Here is a 23,364-nt window from a genome sequence, read left to right as displayed (position 1 = left end):
TGCTTGCATTCAGGGTGTTCCTATAGTGTTATACATCTGTAAGGCTCTTAGAGACTTTGCTGACATATCTTTCCCTTGCATCAGTAAGAATTTGTTACTGACGTGCATAGAATTACTTTGTTCTTGGGAACATCTTAACATCTTTGAGCATAGAGTTGTGCAGAAGCACTAATGTTGTACCTTCACAAATAATAAGCCAAATTACCAATGGCTCTGCTACATAGAATGTCTTGTGTTGCTACAGCATTTTGATAACAAGTTTATGTAATTTTGCACAAGAAATATCTGATTTTGTAAAATGACCATGGCTTCAATTTTTTGGTTTAAAAAAAATTCTAAGTGATAATATAATTATGGGAAGTATTTATTTGATGTGTTAAAAATGCTTATATATTCAAAACTTCAGTTTTAAAGGAAATCAAACCTTTCATACAGATTTCTGTTGGTATTCTCATATCTCAACTGTTTTTACAAATGCAGCTGACAGCTTTACTTTCAGTTTAGCTAATTTTTACATTCGTGTTTCATACCTGCTTCTTGATGCTTTATTTCCCTAACTCTTCATTTGATAAGCTTTTTGGAACAGGAATTACATCTCATTATACTCCTACCTATGCTAACATCAACAGAACCCTCATTTCAGTGGGGGGTTCAAAGTTGGCTTAAAACAAATCAGCTGCTTACTGTGATGGTGCAAGCATGTACTGATGGCATTGCACTGTATGCAGTGTTCTTTGTGTTGCTTCCAACTGCTGCAACTACAGTTCTACTAAATCACTTCTTTCTAGCTCATGTGATTTATTACAGAAAAACAAAACCAAACACATTTGTAAGGACACAGTGTAAGATTTGAGAGTGCAGTCTTCAATATACATTGACTGTAGGATTTAAAACACTGAGAAATATTGCTGTGAAACTAATTTGATTTCCATTTTGTTGGTGCTGGTGGTGGTTTGTTTTTGTTCTTTGGGATTTTTGTGGGATGCTTTGTGAGGGGATGGTTTCACAGTCTCATTTAAAATAATATATCCTTAATTATATTTCTTTTGCAAATATTTAAAACTTATTTTTAGCTTGCTCTTTATTAGATATTTACAATTAGTTTCAGTTTCATGAATGATACAATATAGCTTTCATTTTAGACATTTCAAAGACTGGATGGTATTTATTAAGATTTGATCCTGCAGTTGTTTTAATTGCTTCTGTGAAGCCAATGTCACACGTGCAGTGTTGTACAAAGCATGGCAAAATTCTGTACGTGATGAGCTGCTTAAATAAAGAGTTCTTTCCTTATTTCTAGTAGTGCCATTAGAAAGGATAATAGTCTTATTAGATGTGAGGACTATAAAATTCATGTTCAAGGTGTATATTTCTAAATAAAATAATAATTCTTGTTTTAAATTATTTGCTTTCTCTTTCTCTGTTTTTTGCCTTTCGTGATCGAAGTCTAGGAGAGTAAGTCATTATTTTAATGAACTTTTGTGGGCTTTTTCAGATGCATTTATAATGCGTTTATCCATTTCGTTCTTGTTTCACTGTATCAAACAAAAGCTTTTTTAGTTGACTTCGCTCACTAAAACTCATGCAAACACTGCGTATATCTTTAGTTGGATAAAAATGATTATTGCCATTTGTTTTTATTTGGGTAAATTTGTGTATAGCTGCATGCTTTATTATATTGCTTCCTATTTGAAATTTGCTATCAGCATTTTATTCTTCATTTATAAGATAATGCAGTTTTAAGCTTCTGTTTTAAAAAGGTGGTGTGTTTAGGTGGGTATTTGCCATCGTAGTATACTCAAAACTTCAGTTGATGTAAAAGCGAACTCTAATATAGATGTAAAACATGCATTAGGAGTTCTTTTTTGTTAATAAAATGTGAGATTTTGGTAGTGATAATGTGTAATGAAGGAAAACGTACTGTGCGTATTAGGAAATGTTATTGGTGTTTTATGTTTTAGGATTCACAGAGCAGGCAAGGAGGATACAGTATGCATCAACTTCAGGGAAATAAGGAATATGGCAGTGAGAAGAAAGGTTATCTTTTAAAGAAGAGTGATGGGTATGTTCTTGAAGTGCATAAGTGAGAGCTCTTATTATGTTTAGGCATTGCTTTTAACTGCTTTGTATCTTGGACTTCTAAGGCACATTGTCCTAATATATGTGCTACAAATACCTGAGACTTGCTATTGGAAAACGGAAAAGAAATTAGGCTAATAAATATAATACAAAAAGATAAAAACCAAAATCCTATGTCAAATTAAAAAAAAAAAAAAAAAAAAAAAAAAAGTATTTATAAATCTCTGAAGACTGATTAAGACCTATCATAAATCTCCAGCATCTGTTGTGATATTTAGTAACTTTGCCACTATTTCCTAGGACAGGAATTCCTTACAAATTTCATAACATGAAAGTGTGTTTTTAAATTATATCTAGCTACTGATTGTTGTTGCTGTTATTCTTGTTTAGGTTAAGGAAAGTATGGCAAAGAAGAAAGTGCACTGTTAAAAATGGAATTCTAACCATATCGCATGCAACGGTAAGTTATTTTTATACCTCTTCATTAAAATAATAAATAATGTTTTCACAGTGGATCTGTTGGTGTTAATATCTGCTCTTGCAAAACAAGATGCTGCTGCTTCCAACTGTTAAAGTTCTGTGGTTTACCAAAAGTTGGAGGTTGACTTAAGAAAATATTGCTATACTTGTTGCTCTCATCATAGCATTTTTGTCTGTTAATTACCACTAGGGAACAGTGACTCTAGCTGTTATGTGTACAGGAAGACTGGTCAACTTGCTCATCTGTATTGCAGGTATTTTACTTCAACATAGGATGCATTTCAATGCACACACATCTATTTTCTTTAAAAAAGAAGAAATCAGTCACTCAGCTAATAAGTGTGACTTGAAAACAGTCATTTGAAATTTTAATTCTCTTTTAAGTGATTTGATTTCCTTTGATAAGGAAATGACAAATATATCAATTGATTCTAAGAAAGTGTGATTGCTTTTATTTAAAAGTAAAAACTTCTTTCCCCTGTTAGTACTGTTAAAGGAGATGGATTTCAACACACTTCCTTTATCTTCTACCAAATTCCACTGACCATGACTATTGGTGCCTAAAGATAACTTCATTTTCTCAAATAACTTGAGATTAGTTAGCAGTTCGTAGGTTAGTTATGGTTTAGTTATCACCATTTTTAAAAATATGTTTTTCAAGCTTAAATCCTGTCAATTTAGAATTCTTTGAATTGCATAGTTGGCTATAGTTCTCCTTTTCTTGTTTGTAACTGTTTGAAAGCAGTGCCCAATGGAAAGTAATATTCTTGTTTGTAATTATGAAAGGTTCAGATCATGACAGTGCGTTACTCCTTGAGTGTTAGAAATACTGTGTAGATGAGCTTGTTCTGCCAAACAAACTTGACAATGTAGGAAATACTTTTGTAGATATTTTTGTCTTTTTGCTTTGGCACTACTTAATACTTGCTATGCAGTTTCTAACATGAACAACTTCCAAAACTCTGTTCAGGATTATTTACTGATAAGTGTTACATCTCCTGTTTAGTTTATATCTGCCAGCTATGATAAATTTAATTCAGTATCTCTATAGATTTTCATGAGTTTATCTAAATACAAAATATTTTAGTCATATTTATCCTATTATGTCTTAAAATCTATGCTATATTTAAATTATTTTAGTACCTGTATTTACTCAAAGTTCTGAAATTCCAAATCTCCAGCTTCCCACTTCCCTTTAAAATTTTTAAGACTATTTGGAAAAAAAAACTTAATAATATGAGTGTTGTTTATGAAATATAATAAATAAAATTAAAAAATATATATTCTAAATTAAGGCTTTGTTCCTTGAAGGCCTTTCAAATAGTCAGGAGGAGTTGCCATGAAAATTTTAGCTTTGTTTTGCATCTGTTCATTCCATCAGACCAGATCTATGTCGTGCTAGTCTCCAGTGTTTTGAGGATGTATATGTCTTCATGTCCAAAGTTTAGACTAATATCACACATGCATATTCCACAGAATGAAAAAGTAATCCTAAATTAAGACCTTTTTAAAGTAAAATAAATTTTCTTTTTAGTCCAACAGGCAGCCAGCTAAACTGAATTTATTAACCTGCCAGGTGAAGCCAAATGCTGAAGATAAGAAGTCTTTTGATCTAATATCACGTATGTGGCAATTTTAATACCATCTTGCATTATATATAGGATTTCTAACAATGTTTTGAAGCCATGTAATTACAAGACACTTTCTTAAAAATAAGACTGCAGTTGAAAATTTGCATCTATGTCCAGATATATGCAGTGTCTCACGAGCATTAGAGTGACTCTAATTTTGAAGACAGGATGAAGAAACAAATGAATATAGAACCTCTATTTTTGTGTGTGACATTAATACTGTTAATCTGTGACAAGCTATGAAATGCAGTGCCTGTTTCCCTAAGTTTGGAGAGATGTTTAAGAGCTTAGAGTGATGTCCATAAGCTATATTCACCAAGAAATGGAGAAGACATTTGGACTGTAATTCATTGTCTGTTCTGTTTGAGTATTATTTAATAATCAAATAGTTGAATGGGAAGTGAGGAGGTAGAAGACGCAAAGAGAACCCAACTTCTCTTGTTCTCTTATCCTCCTTACAAAATATTCATTGTTTTGTCTAAAATTGATAGTGATTTATATTTTCTCAGCATTAGAGCTTCAGTGATTTATCCTCTCCCTCTTTTGGTCTTGGATTTTAAACCTTTTTTGAAGTAGGGTAGTCAATATAACGTTATCAGTCTTTACAAGTAAAATATTCACTAGCAAGCAGTAGCAGAATTATGTATTTACAAGAGCAGTCTTTGAAACCTTTGAACATGAGGATTAACACCCAGTTCTAACTCATTCTTTAGTTAGCAGATAAGTTTTCTTAACTCAAACAGCAGGAAAACATATAATTGGAATAAACATTTTTGCAGCTTACACTTGGTATTTGTCTTCAGAAGAGTTTGTGGGACTGTTTGATTCATGTGCTTATTATTCAGTATATTGAAGCCTAGAACTACATATATTTAATGTAAATCAGTCTTCATAACTTCATCTTTTTTTGCTTTATGTATTAATGTCACAGGCTAAGAGAAATTGTTCTTAGACTTCAGGGATTGAATAGGTGTAGTAACAGCTGTGTGATATTAAAAATTTTCATGTGCTAAATGAAAAGATGTATTTATTTATTACAGATAACAGAACATACCATTTTCAAGCAGAAGATGAACAAGAATACGTAGCGTAAGAATGCTTACTTTCTTTTTCAAGCTTTTGTCTGTAGAGATGTGTATATGAAATCATTTATAGCAATGAAATTTAGCTTTCTCACTTCATGCAAAAGTAGTGCCCACTGTTTTTTCTGTTGTTGTGAGTGTGTAAATGTAAGCTATTTGTGTTTTCATTTACATTTCTACAAGGTGCTTTGAAAACCCTGTAACGTTGAAAATACAAAAACGATCAGTTGAAACCCATTTGGATTGTGTACCTCTCTAGTATATTTTTCATGTGCAGATGCTTGGTATAATGCAGTAGATGAGGCTATTAGGGTACAAATGAAGTATTTTGAAATTCTCATCCTCCTTATTTCTGTAGTTACTACCTCTTTTGTAGTTACTGCCTTCCCTCCTGATCTTATCTTTTTCTCTAAGTTAAAAATAACAAATAGATAAAGTCCTCCATTTAACACAGAGAAATTTAGAAGTAATATATCTTTTTTACTGGGTACTTAGAAATGAGCAACATAGCATACTTGAATTTGAGTACTTCAGAATCCAGTAACTTGCTTCATTAATGCACATTTCCAAACAGATAATTTCCTTTTAAAGAGTCTTCCTCCTGCTCTGCACCCTGATACACGTTGTCCCAAGAACCTTGTGCCATTCTTTTTTTCCATCTGAATACTGCTTTCAGTCATCAAATTGTGTTGTAGAGAACATCACTATTCAGTATTTGTGACCTGACAGGACTACAAAAAAATGAAGTTGTAAGTGCAGCAAGCCATAACCTTCCAGGATGCCTTGTTTTTCAGGACTTATACTTTTTGTTGCACGTCGGTCTTCTACTGGAAGGCTGAGTTGTTACTTATCTATTTTGAAATTATGTGGAGTATTTGTAGTATATTCAAGTTGTTAGATAGCACTGAGAGACAGCAATGGTAACAACCCATCACTGCAGGTACAGATGAAGTGAGAAGGTTGGAGAGTTTTGTCATGTGGTTAGGTCCTTCCAGTGGCTTCCATGGCAATATGTTGACTGAATGCTAAGTTGTCAGGGGTGCTATAAGTTATGAGTGCAATATTGGCTCGCCCAGTCATGTTTATTGCATTCTTTCAGAAATTTAACTGTTCCAGTAAGTTTCGTAGTAAAGAACAAAATACTATTCCTTCTTATTGCTAATGCATTTGATGAACAGTATGGCAGAGATTTTTTTGTTTCTGCCATAAGTTAGCTTTTATTATATTTGCTGTTTTAAAAGGGGAAGATTTTTTTTTTTGTCTCAAGTGTTAGTAAGATGCATGTGAGGGAGAACACATCAGTAAAATAATACTTATTATTGACAGGTCAGTAAACCCAGTTTAGCTGGCTGCCTTTTGAACTGTTTTGAAATTCCAAGCTGGTTTTGTTTCCCATTACAATTATAGTTCCCATCCTCTTGGTACTGGAGTCTGGTTTATCACTTCAGAATCAGGCAGCTGAAAAAATTGCTTGCAGCAACATTAAAAAATATTCCAGAACGTGTTTTAAAATTCCTGTTTAGCTAAAGAGACATTAGTTGTGTCCCAGTGTTGGGATACATGTTGACAAACTAATGTAAGCAAAGGGTATTTTGCCAGTGTTTTGGCAGTAGAGGCCAGGGACAAAAAGGTGCTGTTGTGCGACACAGTCTGTTTCATCTTTTTCCTCCACCTTGTTTTTTGCATTTTGTCCTAATTCTAGTGCTACCACTTTTTTTTCCCCCTGTGTGCCAACTGATAAATGTGGAAGTAGATTTTCTATTCCCTTTCCTTCCAGCCTCTCATCTAAATGAAGAGCAAATCAAAATGTGTTTCTTTATCTTCTAGTTTAAATTACATTGTACACTTTTTCCCAGTGATCATTTGGAACTGCTTCCAGAGAGCTGCTAAATACCTAAATAAGAACAGCAGACACGTTAAATCACTGATGCCTACATTCTGTTGCAGGTCTGTTACTACATCCCCTCTAACAGTTCCCTTAGCTCAGTGTGTTTCTTGATTCTTACCCAACCAGCTGTCTTTTGACCTTTAATTAGAGCTCAGCTGTATGTCAGAATTCTCAGGGAGTTATTAGTTTCTCCAGTAATAAAGCTCAGTGTTTACAGAGTGGAGGGAAATGTGTGTATTTAATTGTGTATGTTAAAAGAAACATAAATGCAGACCTCTAAAAAAAAAAAAAAAACAGATACTTTAGATACTTTTTTAACACGGAATAGTAGGTGCTTTCTACTTTGTGATAATTGTTGTTATGGCCAAAGAAACTGTGGACATGACTTTTTAATTTTCTTTGTATCTCCTTTTATTAGAGTATATCTGTTTCTGTAGGAAAAGATTGAATTAAATAAAGACAGACTTAGGAATTATACCACAGTGCAAAACCATCCCACTTCAGTCTGGTGTTGAGCAATGATTGTCAGAGGGCTTTTAGTTTTCATTTCTGTTGCTTTTTTTTGTTTGTTTGTTTTCTTAAGACTGGGTAGGAAGGTCTTCATGTTCCTTGTTCCATGTTAAAAAAAAAAAAGGCTGTGGCTGGAAGTTTGAAAGCTACCATGTTAAGATTTACATGTTTACCTGCAGTATTGCAGTAGAGATTTTCATAAGAGAGGGTTATATTGCGAAGACTTTTGTTGGCCTACAAATACTGAAGAAATAAGTATGATCTGAGTGAGAGTCTCTTCTACCCGCAGTTAAAGAATACTTCTGTTTCCTCCTCTGGATTCAAGGTTTACCCATGACACCTCAGTTTTGTTTAGCCCCACGAGTTTGTTGGGAATCCAACAAACAGAATGTATTAAAAGACCATGGAGGAATAGCTGAGGTCCAGAAAAAGTGAAGTAGAAGACTGGACAACATGTTGTATTGTGTTAGATTGAAGACAAGGCAATTACATGAGACTTGAGTAACTGAAAAATTATTTTCAAGGACACTATGAAGTATTAACATAAGCTTTTTCACTACTAGATTAATGTTGGTAGTATTGTAAAGGAAAACAAATATACTTAAGGGAAAAAAGCAATGGGGAAGGGTGATAAAAATGAAAGGGTGTGGTATAGATAAGAGGAAGAGCAGCAGTGAGGGAGCTTTTCTTTTACTGATTCTGAATTAATATGACACATTTACTGATTTGAATCTTTTTTTGAATGGACAGTATGCCAGGATGTCACCAACTGAGAACCTCTTGAATAGTTGGCATTAGCCATTTGAATACGTCTGTGCTTGTGTTTGTGTTAACTCAACCTGCTAATGGTGTCTGATACAAGCTGACAGTGGTGCCTCTTGCTTTGACTGACCCACAAATAACACTGTAGATGTGTAGTCTTCAGCTGTAGGTTCCTTCTAGCTGATGAAATATGACCAAAATAATTTGTAGCTCTTACAATTTTGGAAGCTTTTAATATGGAAATCTGTGTCAAACTAGCAGCTGGCTCAGTCATGTCATGTTTATTTTAATTACATCTCATGTTTTTTTTGTTGCTGCACAAATGAGTTTTATTCAAATTCTTCCTTTTCAACAAATTAATGACATTGTATCCTTGAAAAGAAATGCCAGTGATAGTCAGGATAAATGTTGCTTCTCTGAATTTAATAATTATTTTATGCTATGTGTTTAACACATCAGTGTATCATTGGAAGCAAGGCATTGCCTCCCCCGTACTTGAGTAACAAGACATTGAGTCAGAAAAATGGCAGAAGAGTGCCATCTAGTGTGGGTTTTTACATTGCATCATGTAACTGGAAAGAGAAATTTATGTAAATATATTTTTTCAGCATATAAACTATAAGGTATTTTTATTTCCCAATATTTCAGCTTCTTTTAAAGATTGATTTTTTTCACCAATCTGTGATATACACTACACATGTACTAGTTCAGGTTCTGAATCTTCATTGCAACACTACATTTATAAGTTTGCCTCTGAAATCCTTCAAAATTTCTGTTATTATTTCAGGAAGAGATTATAAACATTAGCCTGAACTTTTCTCGATATGTTTAGATGACCACAGCTATTTTAGCACATTTCAGGAAACTGACTGTTGTAATACTGTAAACAGGAAGAACACTGCTAAAATATTTCTGTGCAAAATGTTTATTTGCAGTGGTGCTAAAAACATCTGAAATCATTGTAATTGAGAGGATTTTTATTTGTTCTTCTCCTAAATTGGGTAACACTGAATCTGTAGCATGCTTCTCCTTTGTATAATCATTTTCCCCTCTTCAACCTTAAGACAGCAGCCAGAGGGTTTTATTTTTTGTTAATTTAAACATAACTGTGTACTCAAAAACTGATAGAGTGTCTGGGTGGGGGAAGGCTAATGCCTGACTGCTCAGCTCTGGTTAGAGCACTCAGATTTGCATTTTGAAAGGCAGTCAGACGCTCACACTTTGTGAAGTGCACTTGCTTTCTCCTGTTCAAGGAGAGGTGCACGTGTAAGAAAGTAGTGGTTATAATTTCCTCTACTAACAGATTTTAGAATGATCTTAGACACCTAAGGTAGCCATGTTTACAGGAGCTTAATTGCACGCTTTCTCTTCCACAGCTTCTGCTTTTTTTAGGAGCCCAAGAACTGTATTGCTTTAATTTGAAATTTGTTTGCCAAAGCAACAGTGGAATTAAGACTTTCCTTCTGTCTTTTTTTCCATTCTTACTTTTTTTGAATTCTTTGCCTTTGTCTCTTGCATTTTTCCTACTTGCTTTCCCTCACAATGATTCTTCCCTATATTTCCACTAATATTTTGTTCCTGGCATTTTTCTACAGTTTATAGATAAACTTGTATTTGCAAATGCAGATCTTCATTAAGGTCTTTATCTTGTGCTAGATGGATATCAGTATTGACTAACAGCAAAGAAGAAGCATTAAATATGGCATTCCGTGGAGAGCAGAGCACAGGGGAGAACAGTTTAGAGGATCTGACAAAAGCCATTATTGATGACATACAGAGATTACCCGGAAATGAAGTCTGTTGTGACTGTGGCTCACCAGGTATCTCAATTTCATGTCACCACCTTCTTGTTGTGAGCACAGTGATTTCTTTAGAGGTGTTTGTAGAGTGCAAACTAATTTTTAAGTAATATATTGATCAGTCTTCAAGCTGCTTTTAAAAGAACAAATATTGACTTTCGTACATTAGTTCTGTTTAATTCACTAAAATATTTTTGTGTGTTGTCTGTGCTTACTTCCAGCAGTTCAAGCCCCTCTGGAGTTTGAACTGTTCTTGTTGCACTGTCTCTAGATGCTTGTTGCACTTGAATGGAAGTTGCTTGGCATCACTGATCCTGTGCATGCTACTAAGTAGAAGTGAGTAATGCTTAGACAATGACTGTGGAAAAATTGACCTGGCCTGGATCATACTCTGAGGTTTTGTCTTGGCATAAGACTACTGGAATTTCAGTATCAAAAATCCTCATAGAATAAGTAGTCTTGTGCTAAGAAGTGAGACTCAGAGTTAGAATCCTATCAGATTGTATCTTCAGAAGTACAGGTCAGTTACATGTTATAACTTGAGAAGAGTCAACTTGTCATTGATCTACTGAATTGATAAGGTAGTTGATAGCTGTTGCAGCTTTCAGATCTAAAGAGATACCTCAAGAAGACTCTGTTCATGGGAAACTGAGTAGGTAGAACGTATTTTGGAGATACTTACTGATGCAGAACTGATCCAAATAAGAAATTCCTAGATAAAAGTATGAAGTAGAATATTGCAAAATCACTATGTCAAGTTCTGGAAATGGTTTGTTCTATTATTTTGTGTGAATTTGTTTATGTAAAGCTGCAGCAACTTTGTACTAGTTTTCATTCATCTCCTAATTAATGGTGAAGTTATAAGCTTCCTTACCCCAGCTTGCAGCTTTAAAGTCTTGACTTTGTCAGCTACTATGTAAGATGAGGAAAAGATTTATTTGAAAATATGTATACAAAATATGTATACATTCACTTATTTTCTTCAAAAGACTGATCATGTTCCTTATATAGTATTTGTATTATAAAAATGCAGATCTACTCCATGACAGTGCATTAAAAAAAAAAAAAAAATCAAATTAACCTCTTAGTTCCTCATATTCTCCACAACATGCAACTGTTTTGCATATTGGAATATGTTATCATCAATTTTTAATGAAAAACGACTATTTAAGAAGTCTAAAAACTAAAACTTGAGAAGCTGTCAGTAGTGGAATATAAGAAGTATGTTGATTTTTTAAAAACAAGAAATAAAAGCCTATCTTCCTTCTAGAAGAAACAAACCTTAAATGCATTCAATATGGTCATTCAGTATGGATTTAGAAGTTTAAGTTCAATGCCATTGTGATTGTTACTAAATCTGAAAAACTTCTGTTGTAGCAATGTGTGCACTTGTGCTGCAGTTTGGAGAAAAGTATGAGATATGCTTGGTTTGTTTCCATTTGGTAAAATATTAAATAAGGAATTACTTCAGATTACACTGGATTTCTTACCACCATAGAAAACTTTCTCTAACTTCTTTAAATATTTTGTTTATTGATTTCACAGATCCAACTTGGCTATCAACTAATTTGGGCATTTTAACCTGCATAGAGTGTTCTGGAATACACAGAGAAATGGGTGTCCATATTTCTCGAATCCAGTCTTTGGAATTAGACAAATTAGGAACGTCTGAACTCTTGGTAAGTTTCTTATGTTATGTATATGTTAAACGTTATGTTTAATTACATGTTGGGTATTAGGTTGGGTATTAGGAAAAATTTATTCTCAGGAAGATTGATGAGACGTTGGAACAGGCTGCCCAGGGAGGTGGTAGAATCACCATCTTTAGAAGTATTCAAGAAACGTGGAGATGTGGTGCTGAGGAGAATGGTTTGGGGAACATGGTGGAGATGGATTGACGGTTGGACTAGATGATCTTCCTGGTCTTTTCCAACCTTAATGATTCTGTGTTGACCTGTAATAGAATCCTTTAAATTCAACACCTGAACTTTTCAATATGTAAGTTTTGCAGAATATTTTATTCATGTATTTGTGAGGTTTTCTACTATTCTGTATTTTTGATACATGTGTCTGTTTGTCATTTCTATTCATTTCCCAAAGCTTCACAGAATGAATATTAATATCTGCTGTGAATAGTGACATTAGAATCTTACCTCCTACTTGCTGATCTTGACTCTAAATCAGAATACATTAAAATGTCTTGTGAATCTAACTTAAATAGCATTAGTCATTCTCTTTTTTTATGACAGGAAAATATGGATGAATCTTTTAATTTCATAAAAGGATCACAACATTAAAGGATTTCCTTCTATGTTATTAAATGGGGAGGTTGGTGACCTTGCCTGTGGCAGGGGGGTTGGAGATTCATGATCCTCGAGGTCCCTTCCAACCCAGGCCATTCTGTGATTCTGTGAAAGAAATTGTATGGATAACTATTAATATGTTACAACAGGTTTATACCACAATCTGTGCTTGACCTGTGAGAAGACTTATGCAGAAACATTGTGAAATATTAATAATACAGAAATTTCTTGAAATATCAAGTTGCTCACAAACATACTGTTATTATTTTTTTTTACATGAGAAGTACTAAGCGTAAGTGTCCAGTAGGTCCAAGCTCTTTTCCAGAGGTAACTGTCTGATTAGGGTACAAGCACTATTGTGGTGTTCATGTTGCTAGTTAGTAAATCTATTTTTGTATCTGAGGTAATTAAACTTGAAATGTGAGTAATAAGCTGTGGTTGTGAAGCCTGTTTTACAACAGATTCTGAGCTGATAGAATTCACACTTGAAAATATTTGATTACTTTCCATTTCAATGTAGTTACTGTGCTTCATTTTTTGTAACCTGATGTGTGTTATCGTTTGATAACAGTGGAAAATGCATATTAACAGGTTTTAGCTTACTGATGGTCAGGGGGTGAAAAAAACTCCCTTTTATCATTTCTTTTTCTTATTGCAGCTGGCCAAGAATGTAGGAAACAATAGTTTTAATGATATTATGGAAGGGAATTTACCTAGTCCTTCACCTAAACCCAGTCCATCAAGTGATATGTAAGTTCTGAATATCTTAAGTTTTTCAATATTAAGTTTAATATGAAATATACTTGTGGATGGAAAATGCCTGAAGGTAAAGAAGCCAGGGGTAGACTAAGATGACAGAACGCTTTTTATTCATACTCCAAACTTGGAGTTCCTTAAAAGTTCAGTCTTCTGCCCTCCAGTCACATTTTAGCTACTTCATCTTCTCAGTATAGAAAACTGTATATTTGGTTTCTGTAGAGCATGCTGCTGAATCTTGCAAGCTTTTTGTGTTTTCTAGTACACCATCAGGTGATAAAACCGTTGGACTAAATGGACATTAAATTCAGTGCCATCTTGATATCATGACAAATTTTCTCTTCCGTTTTCTGGTACAGGAGTTGTGCAGAAAGCATAACAAATGTGATTTTGCTAGAAGACATTCTAATCTATTATGTGTTTTGTGTGTTCCCGTAGCTGCTTTGGTACTGTTATTTTTTTTTAATTCTGTTTTTTACTGTTTTTCACGCTTATCTTTTTAACACGTAGGTACATTTTCACAAGAGACCACGTTTCTGTCTGTGTTTTATCTTTCATCTTTATTTCCAGAGTGAAAAAGTTTACAAACTTCTGTTTGCAACAAGAAAGTATGGTACAGTTGAAGGAGTATCTTCTTTGGGACTTGTTTGACAGGAAAAAAAAGCATGCATTATAGTAATAAGCTTTTATCTGATAGTTTTCCTTGTAACTTCTGAGTTCAAGTTGGATAACATGATATTGAATTAAAATTATTGACCTATTTTTTCCTTAAAACATCTAAACCAAGGTCTATTTTCATACCCCACAGGACTGCACGTAAAGAATTTATAACTGCTAAGTATGTAGATCATAAGTTCTCTAGGAAGACTTGTGCATCTGCAGCAGCTAAACTGAATGAATTACTTGAGGCTGTCAAATCCAGGGATTTACTTGCACTAATTCAAGTCTATGCAGAGGGAGTAGAGCTAATGGAGCCTCTGTTAGAGCCTGGACAGGTAAGCTGATCAGGTAAACAGGACTGAGTATTTTAAGTGAAGTATATTTGTAAAATGTCAAGTACCACAGTCTGTTACCTTTAATACTTAAAGAAGAGAAAAAGCAGATTAATATGATAAAAAAAATGCTTTCCCTAATTTGGCATCCTTTAGGGAGAAAAAGAAAGACAATTAGCTGCTGTTGGCAGTTAATCTGAAGGACTGTGAAATGCAACGGTACTATGATACACTGTTTTAATTGCAGCTATTTTGTGTTGAAAAGCACCTGTTCTGAAGCATGTTCCTTTTAGAAAAAGGACCTGAGATAGCTGAATTTGCTAACCTAGGGTCACCTGATACCACAGACAGTATCATGTCTGCTTTTAAAGTAGCTGCTGAAGGGACACATCACGTACTGTACACAAGTCTCTGTATGCTGTATGAGGAAGCAGCAAAGGTAATGCTTTCACAGGCTGTGATGAAACATTTACAGAAGTGCAGTTTTTCATCCAGGACAAGAATTGTGGCTTTGAATTGGTATTAATAATGTGCTGAATACTTCCAATTCCTCCTTAAAATCTGTAGCAAGCTTTCTGAAAACTAGTCCTGTTTCACCTAAAGTATCCATGTAGAAACATTGCTCCAGAGCAATGTAACATAGTTTTGTAAAGAACCAATGCTGTGTAGCCACTTGGTCAGCAATGTTTTTTTCCTTCTACTTTAAAATCCTACCTGAAGAGATCTCAGAAAGTTTTCAGTAAATTGTATGAAAACAGCCATCTTGGCAAAGGCGTGTCTGTGTGGAATGGAGGGAGTTCAGTCTCAGCACTTGAGATATCACAGAGTGCTGGTCATGGAAGCACTTCACAGATCCTGTGTCTACGGGGTAAACTTTGCCTCAGCTGTAAGGAGAACCAAACAATTAGCCCGAAGTGTTTTGCAGCTTCTGTAGTCAATAATTTGTATGAATAACAATTGTAATGTGGTCTGCAGTTAGGATGTTTATAACAGCAGTTTCCCATGTAAATTCTCTACTTAATAAATTTTAATTCTAATGTATTCTCCTTTAAGTTTTTAAAATGCACTTAATGATTCATAGGAGTTGTTAAAATTTGGTTTTAGAGTAATTTCTCATGCACCCTTTAATTTGAATTGTTCTCATTTACATGTATTAAGGCAAAAGTTATATATAGGAAATAAAGCATGATTCTATTTGAGATGATCTAACTTCTATTTACATGTGTTTAGGAGCCAGGTGAAACAGCACTTCATTTAGCAGTCCGGACTGCTGACCAAACCTCTCTCCATCTGGTTGACTTCCTTGTACAAAACTGGTATGGATTGCATATTTTTGTTCAATTTAGGATGAAAAATGAAGATGTTCAAAGCTGTCATTTCAATGTGTTGGGTTGTTTCTTCGTCACTTATAGTCACATCTCCTTAGATATGTTTCAGAGAAGCATAATTTAATACCTTGAGTTGACCTTTGTGTTTGTAGTCACTAGAGAGTGGGGAAATAAGAGTGGGATAACAACATAGAATGCAGTTTCTCTTTTAATGTTATTTTTAATTAATGTGGAACAAAGAATATTGATATATAACATTGATATAGAGCATACAAAAATGTGAAACAGTGCAAATGAAAAAATGAATCATTCAGATAAAGAAAACTGCAAGAATGGAGGACTTTTAATCAGAAAATGATAAATAGAAGATGCATTAACTTTGAAAGAGATGTTGTAGTAGTTTAGAAACCATGCTAAAACTGTTGAGAGCATAGTCTTTTTAACTGGAAATTTTTAGCATCTAGTTTATTGGCTGAGCTGTTCTTTATTGTCAAGAAATGTTCACAGGAGTAAAATATGTGTATATATAGTGTTTTTTTTTTTTTTAAATGAATTATCTAGTGGTACATTATTAGCTTTTATTTATGTCACAATGTAGCTAATGATGAAATTAAGTAGATTCCAGTCCACTCCTAGCATGCTCTTAAGTGAAAGAAGGATACCTCACTTGCTTTCACAGAGTGAGGGGATCACTTTTGCAGTGGGATGAGAGAAGAGGGGTGGGGTGTTTGGTTTGAGGAGTAATTTCCCCTGTGCATATGAAATCAACATGCCTGTTATTTGAAAATCAGTGGAAAGAATATTTAGTTTTTTTCTTTCCTCTCTCTGTATATAGAATGCTGCATTTAGGCAGTGTTAGGGAGGAAGTTTTGTCTCCAGGTAACAGTAGACCTGGAATAAGTGTTTGTGTCACCATTTCTGGCACGGTGTAGACAAGCTGCATAACCTTCATATCACTTAGACCTCATTCTGTCTCTATTCCTTGAAGTGGAATATTGACCATAATAAAAGTATTATTTAAAAAAAAAAAAAAAAAAAAAAAAAAAAAACAGCTATATGTAAGCCATTTGATTCTCTAATTGTGCAGAGTATTAATTTTTTCTTGATTGACTTCTATTTATTTTTTTTACATAGTGGAAACCTGGATAAGCAAACAGCATTGGGTAATACAGTTCTACACTACTGCAGTATATATAATAAGCCTGAGTGTTTGAAGTTGCTTTTGAGGGGGAAGCCAACTATTGATGTAGGTAAGTTAATTAACACTAGGAAATAAAAATTTCCTAACATTTCATTTTTTAACCACTTCTATTTATATCCTAATTTATTAATAGAGCTTTTCTTAAGGAAAAATAAAAACTGTATAGTAGAAGGATGAAGGTTTCCTCATCAACAAGCCTAAAGGAAACATTGATATTGAACTTAACAATAACAAAAAAAAATGTAGAAAAACTAATTGATAATCCCTAGTTTTTCTTCAGTGTACATTCATAACATGTAAGATGTAACTGGATTTTAGATTTGTTGTTTGTAACATAAAATTCATCCCATGTTTGTATGTTAAAATGCTTCAATAACTTCTCACATTAAATATACTCTAGATGCATCTGGGCTTTCTGTACAGAACAGTTAATTTTATTTTTATTGTGAATGTTAGCTGGCATTGTGGTTTTACTCAGCACTTCCAATACACCACTGTAGATGATGAGGGAAGAGATTCACTTTGAGATGCCTTTCCTCCTCCTCTAAATACAGTCTTCATTTGTGTTATGTAAGACTTTCTGTACTTGCATCAGTCCATTTTTCATCATGTCTTAGCAGAAGTTTTCATTAAAAACAGAAACTCTGTATACTGTTTGCTCACACTTAATATAATCTATTATTTACCAGATACTCTTTTTCCTGTCTCAAAGTGTGGCAGGTAGTATATTCTGAATCTCGCTTGTCAGGCTCGGGAGCTGTGTCATCGTGTCTATGAAGGTTTGCTCTCTGTCAGTTTTGGTGAAAGAGGGAAGTTTCCTGAATAGTGCAAGCTGGAGCGTACACACTTCTGTTTCTCTTTTTTAATTCAATGCCATCATTTTTTCTCTGTTGGCCAGGCTGCAGACTATTCCAAAGTTCAGTTCTTATCTCATTGGCAGAATTCATTGTTTTTCTTCAACTTTACGTACACCCTTAAATTATTATTTTGATATTCTAATATTAACATGTCAGAGAACTTGATGCGATGTTTTTTAGCAGATATGTCCCTAATGAATAAAGAGAGAAAACTATCTGAACTAAATTAAACATGTAAATTGGTTGTTCTGTGGAACTCTCTCCAGGCAGATGTCAGAAGTCTGTTCTTAACTTTTAGAATTGCTTTCCCCATCTCCACACCTTGATCTGTTGAATAGGAGCAGCACTTCTCAGGCCTTGAAGCATCATGTTTACTCTTACAATCTGAAATTTTGGAATATTTGCAGTCTCATAATCTAATCTAATGTGTTAAGAAATACTGCGTTCTCATTTCTCTTTATGATAAACCTCTCAGTCCATCTCAGACCTTTTCATAAGGAACATTTTTGTTTCTTCCAGAGATTGTAATTCCTTGAAATTTGTGGAAATCCTTCTTGAACTTGTATTTCTTTAAAGTGGCCTTTGTATGATTGCTTTTTATTTTATCTATATTCTATTCTAATACACACTGACATATCTACCTGTGAGAGCTCAGTTTTGACTATTTTCATTGCTCAGCCACCAAAATGTTTCACCATCTGAATATGGTGTAAAGTGTTCTCTGTTCAAGCTCCATGGTGTTTTCAGAGATACCGTAAGAATAATTTCTACTGGACGTATAGAAAGGATCTCATTAGACATGCTAAGAGACCTTCTGGAGAGCTCAGTACCTTCTTTCTGCCTGCCCAGGAATCATTTTAAACTGTAAAAGGATACTGTAGTCTTTCTAACGATAAGACAGCTTAGAAAGTTTGTCAGTGATTCTTGTCATCTTTAGAATAGAACTTGTCTTCAAATTCAGACTTCAAATACCTTCAAATAAAATGTGCTTGGATCAATGGTATGCATCTTACACTGCTTGCTGCTTCTGCTTACTGTAGGTTTTACTGGCAGAAGAGTTGAGTGGAGATATAAATGATATTTATATTCTTTATATTCTCTCCTGAATGATTAGGAGGGTAAGGGGATTTGGGAACTGTCCTAGCAGATGCTGTTGTTCAGAAAGAATCTGATGACACGTTAAATGCATGAACACTTGAAGAAGATGCAGCTGCTTTTAGTGTAAATAGATGTTTTTGATCAATTTTAGAAGTTACTTTGCTAAGAACAGTGAAACATAATGAATTAATTCTCTAAGCATCTCAATTATTATTCTTTTTATTGTTGATTTTTGTAGTTAATCAAGCTGGAGAGACGGCTCTAGACACAGCAAAAAGACTGAAAGCTGTCCAGTGTGAGGAACTGGTAAGAATGGGGTGAGCAGGGGGAAAGCTTACTTCTTTAAAGATGTGGTCTACATCATGTATCCCTTCCATGGTACTTCAGACTTGGTTTTGCTCCCAGCTGCCTGAAGGCTTACTACACTGAATTTCTTTGGTTTTGTTGTTGTTTAATTTTTTTTAAACCTTGAGATATACTATAATCATTTTCTTCATAATTGTTCAAATGAAAGAGCTCACTTCAACTGGAAGTGCTTTAACAGCTTAACTGGCATACTTGCAGTTATTAAATTCTAGAGGGTTAGAGATGTGAATACCAGTTAATGCATCATTTGAAGACATCTGGGCTTCATCAGCTCAAAGGTTCTTAGGTACTTTTCTAAGGAGTACAAAACAGCCCCAAAATACTAAATTTGCCAAGAGCTTTCAGCTGTGGATCTTTGTTTCCTGCTTTGCTATCTTCCAGTTTGTTTGATGGGACAGTTAGATATTTCAGAGAAGCTGAAAATCTTTTTACAAGAATAATTGAAACAAAAGTAAACCTCCTTAGAGAAGAGAGTGAAGATGTGGTGAACCAAATGTAAAGTCTGGAAGTTGATATATCCAGAAATGTTAAACACAAGGTTCTGTAGGACTTTGTCTCTCTACTGAACGTGGTCAAAACAAACCTTTTTTGGAATCCTCAGAACTTATGAATCAACACTCAAAAAAATCACTGGAGTTTGAGGAAATAAAGATTTTAAAGGATTTTCTCAATTATAAATCACTGGAGTCTCAATTATTCTGCTGGTGCTGATAGCCAGGAATAAGGTTTCCAGATCGGAGCAACAGGCATGTTTGTTCTTAGGCCTCTAAGGTGCTTTAGACTAACGTGTGTTTAATAAAACAAGTGAATTCAAGTACTATCAGTAGATTTGAAAAGTTAAAGTAGTCTTTGTAATTTGCAAAACAAAACCAGAAGAATTTGCAAAAGTGGTAGACACTTACTGCTTTATTCTCAGAACTTTCCTGTCTCATTTTGACAAACACCAAAATTTCTCTGGTGAATTTAATATGTTTTATTTGCCAATTGAAAGTTCTTGTCATGTATTAGTATGCAATCAGAAGATCTTATCCTTCACAGTTCAGAATCATTTTTCTTAGTTCTTGGAATGCAAGTGCACTTTTTCCCATGGCTCATAGGCAGGTAGAGCTCTTGCTCTCTTCTCCCGTGTGTGCTTTAAGTACTGTTTCCAGTTCAATCTTTTGAGTATTCCAGCAGCTGAAAAACAGATCAGCTGTACAACGTGCAGTTGGAATGCACTTTATTTGTAGGGTATACTTAATAAGGTAACATTTGCCATTAGTGTGGATCAGCTGATTGTGGTAAAGAACAAAAAAATAGGATGTTATCAGTGATGGTAGGGAATAAATAACGATGGGAAATAAAAGCATTGAATATGAGAATTTATCTCCTCAAAATAACTATGAACAGTGCTTTTTTTTCCCTTCGTTATTGTCTGTAGTTGGTTTTCAGAGAATTTGAATATATTGTTTAGTCTGACAAAGAGTAAGGGAATCTTCTGATCCCATTGAAGAGAAGGGAAAGAACATTTGAATGTTTAAGTGAATGATAGGTATCTTTACTATGATTTCACCACAAAGATTGTGATTTTGGAGGGGTAATAGTATTATGTCCTAGCATTTGTAAACAGTTTTTACATTTGTCTTCCAGATTCCTGCTGCTTTTGTGCACATATCTTTTCTTCATGCCATATTTGCCAAACATGGCAACTTCTACCCATTTAGATAAAATCTTCCCTTTTTGGCTTTTAGCAGTCCTTCTTTTCTTCAAATAGATGGAGACTTTTGTGATTGTCTTCAAAATTTTACTTGTAAAGCCTGGAAAATTTTAAAACTAATTATTTCTAGTAATTTCTTGCTATTACATAACTAACTTCAGGGGCACTGAAGGAAGAGCAGGTGTGCCAATGAGAATTTTTACTGTTTCAGCTTTCTCAAGCCAAGGCTGGAAAGCTAAATCCACACGTCCACGTAGAGTATGAATGGAATCTTCGGCAGGAAGAAATTGATGAAAGTGATGATGACTTAGATGATAAGGTAAACATGAAGTCCTTGTGTAGCCTTCCTAATGAAATGTAAACTCCACAAGCATATTCATTTATTTTTTTTGCGGATATTGCAGGGAGAGAGCTAGTTTCAAGTTCTTTAGTTCAAGTTTAAAGACTGACAAAGTGCTTTTTGAATACACTTTTTTTTAACCTAGTTATTACAGAATTGAGTTTCAGAAGTTCTACTTCAGTGAGACGTACATGATAATACAAATCAGTAAACATAGATTACTTGTGGTCATTTTTTTTCCTTACTGAATTCTTGGTTTTGCATTTCTAGCTGAAGGAAATCCAGAGATAACATACTTAGTTCTTTCATAATTTAATTAAAATCCTAGTTGTCAAATTAGTAACTTGATGTATTTTTCCAGAACTATGCTGTCCATTTTATTCCTGATTGAAAAAGTAATGGAAAGGCAAAACTTGAGGGCATAGAATAATTGCCATTTGAGATGATGTGAAAACTTAGCTTCAGTGTCCTACTTTAGCAACTGAGATAATTTTTCTGTGCTGTCTTTCTGTAGTAAATGGAAAAACATATCTCATATTTTCCATGGGTGCTGTAGAAAGAAATGTGGTCAGCTTTATTATCTGTGACATTTGGGACTGAGAAATTCAGAATCCCAAATAATTTACATATCCTCAAGGACTATAGAGAAAAAAATGATTATCTGTGCAAGGAGCCTCAAGAGAATATGTAATACTATATTGGAGGTAATAAAGCCTGCCTCATCCAGAACTACAAGACAGATTGTGTAGCTCTACTTGCAGCTATTAAGAACAGTTATATGCATTTAAAAGGTGAGCTGTATCACTGAATGTATTGTAGGTTCAGTAAACAAACCTGATTTTGTCAGAAGTGTTAGTTAATTTTTAGTATTTATTAATGAGGTATTTTGATCTTTGAAGACATCTAATTTAAGTAAAGTGCTATTTGAACTGAAAAATTACCCTTAGTTTCTGTAAACTGCTAGCTTATAATATATTATTTTGTATATTGTATATCTGCTGCTTTAAGAATGAATCCAACTTTGTGTGTATATTAACTTGATGCCACAGTCTTTAATTTTCAGTTACAGAGGAGAGGTTTGGTCCTCAGCAAGAAAGGAATGAGGCTATTTTGTATGCTTGTGTCTAATAGAATATGTTCTATTTTATTCTTTCCCAACCATATGAACTATATCTAGTGTTTAGACAGCCATATAATACATGTCATTTTATTCACAGCCTAGTCCTATAAAAAAAGAAAGATCTCCAAGACCCCAAAGTTTTTGTCACTCTTCAAGTATTTCCCCCCAAGACAAAATGACTCTTCCTGGATTTAGCACTCCTAGAGACAAACAGAGACTCTCCTACGGAGCTTTTACCAATCAGATTTTTGCTTCTACAAGCACAGATTCACCCACTTCTCCAACCGCAGATGCTCCTCCTCTTCCTCCCAGAAATGCTGGCAAAGGTAAGTCTGTTTTGAAACTAAGGTGCAAGCGGTAATTTTTCCTCAATTGTCCTTCCTTTCAAGTGTATTACATTTAAGATGTAGCATAGTTTTCTTACTGCATTGGACCATATTAAAACATCAATACATGTTCTCATAATTAGAAGAAAAGAAACAAGGAGTGGGTGCTTTGTAACAGATTTTCATTCATAACAGTATATGTGAACTGATTAAAGATTATGAAGTAAAACTACCAAATAAAAAGTTGATTCATTTTATGTAAAAATTTCTCCAAATGTAAGCAGAATCTTTGAAATCAGTTTGCATCGCAAATCTATGAATCTCTTAGAAGAATGTTCTGGTATATAGTGCTATAGGATGACGTGTAGTGTGTGTCAGAGGGCCAAAAAGCATTGAAGAAAAGGAGATGCAAGATGGCACTGGTGCACAAAGGGAGGGCGGGCAATTGATGTCATTTACTTAGACATGTGCAAGGCCTTTGACATGGTCCTGCACTACATCCTTATTTCTAAATTGAGGAGATGGATTTCAGGGCTGAACTGTTAGGAGTTTAAGGAATTAGTTGGATGATCATAGCCAGAGAGTTGCTGTCAGTGACTCTATGTCCAGGTGGAGGCTGGTCACGAGTGATGTCCCCCACAGGATCTGTCTTGGGACCAGTTCTCTTTAACATCTTTATCAATGACATAGACAGTGGGATTGTGTGTACCTTCAGCAAGTTTGCTGATGACACCAAGCTGAGTGGTACAG

General features: G+C 34.4%; 1 protein-coding gene across 7 annotated transcripts in view; it reads left to right on the top strand.

Annotated features, from left to right (window-relative positions):
- Nucleotides 1-23,364, top strand: part of ASAP1 (ArfGAP with SH3 domain, ankyrin repeat and PH domain 1) — a 166,529-nt gene that overhangs the window by 118,991 nt on the left and 24,174 nt on the right. For all 7 annotated transcript variants that reach the window (XM_090137988.1, XM_031591225.2, XM_090137991.1 and 4 more), the window contains 13 exons: nucleotides 1,962-2,062; nucleotides 2,470-2,539; nucleotides 4,094-4,181; nucleotides 5,231-5,279; nucleotides 10,089-10,252; nucleotides 11,777-11,910; nucleotides 13,193-13,284; nucleotides 14,099-14,285; nucleotides 15,513-15,598; nucleotides 16,745-16,860; nucleotides 19,005-19,072; nucleotides 21,040-21,147; nucleotides 22,386-22,614. In XM_090137988.1, coding sequence (XP_089994114.1) covers nucleotides 1,962-2,062; nucleotides 2,470-2,539; nucleotides 4,094-4,181; nucleotides 5,231-5,279; nucleotides 10,089-10,252; nucleotides 11,777-11,910; nucleotides 13,193-13,284; nucleotides 14,099-14,285; nucleotides 15,513-15,598; nucleotides 16,745-16,860; nucleotides 19,005-19,072; nucleotides 21,040-21,147; nucleotides 22,386-22,614 — 1,492 coding nt within the window. The remainder of the gene's footprint in view (nucleotides 1-1,961; nucleotides 2,063-2,469; nucleotides 2,540-4,093; nucleotides 4,182-5,230; nucleotides 5,280-10,088; nucleotides 10,253-11,776; nucleotides 11,911-13,192; nucleotides 13,285-14,098; nucleotides 14,286-15,512; nucleotides 15,599-16,744; nucleotides 16,861-19,004; nucleotides 19,073-21,039; nucleotides 21,148-22,385; nucleotides 22,615-23,364) is intronic.

The sequence above is a fragment of the Phasianus colchicus genome, chromosome 3 (genome assembly GCF_987193195.1).
Source record: "Phasianus colchicus chromosome 3, bPhaCol1.hap1.1, whole genome shotgun sequence".
In the NCBI taxonomy this organism is placed as follows: domain Eukaryota; kingdom Metazoa; phylum Chordata; class Aves; order Galliformes; family Phasianidae; genus Phasianus; species Phasianus colchicus.
Note: the sequence above shows the minus strand (reverse complement) of the source record. Positions and strands in the feature narration are given on the sequence as shown.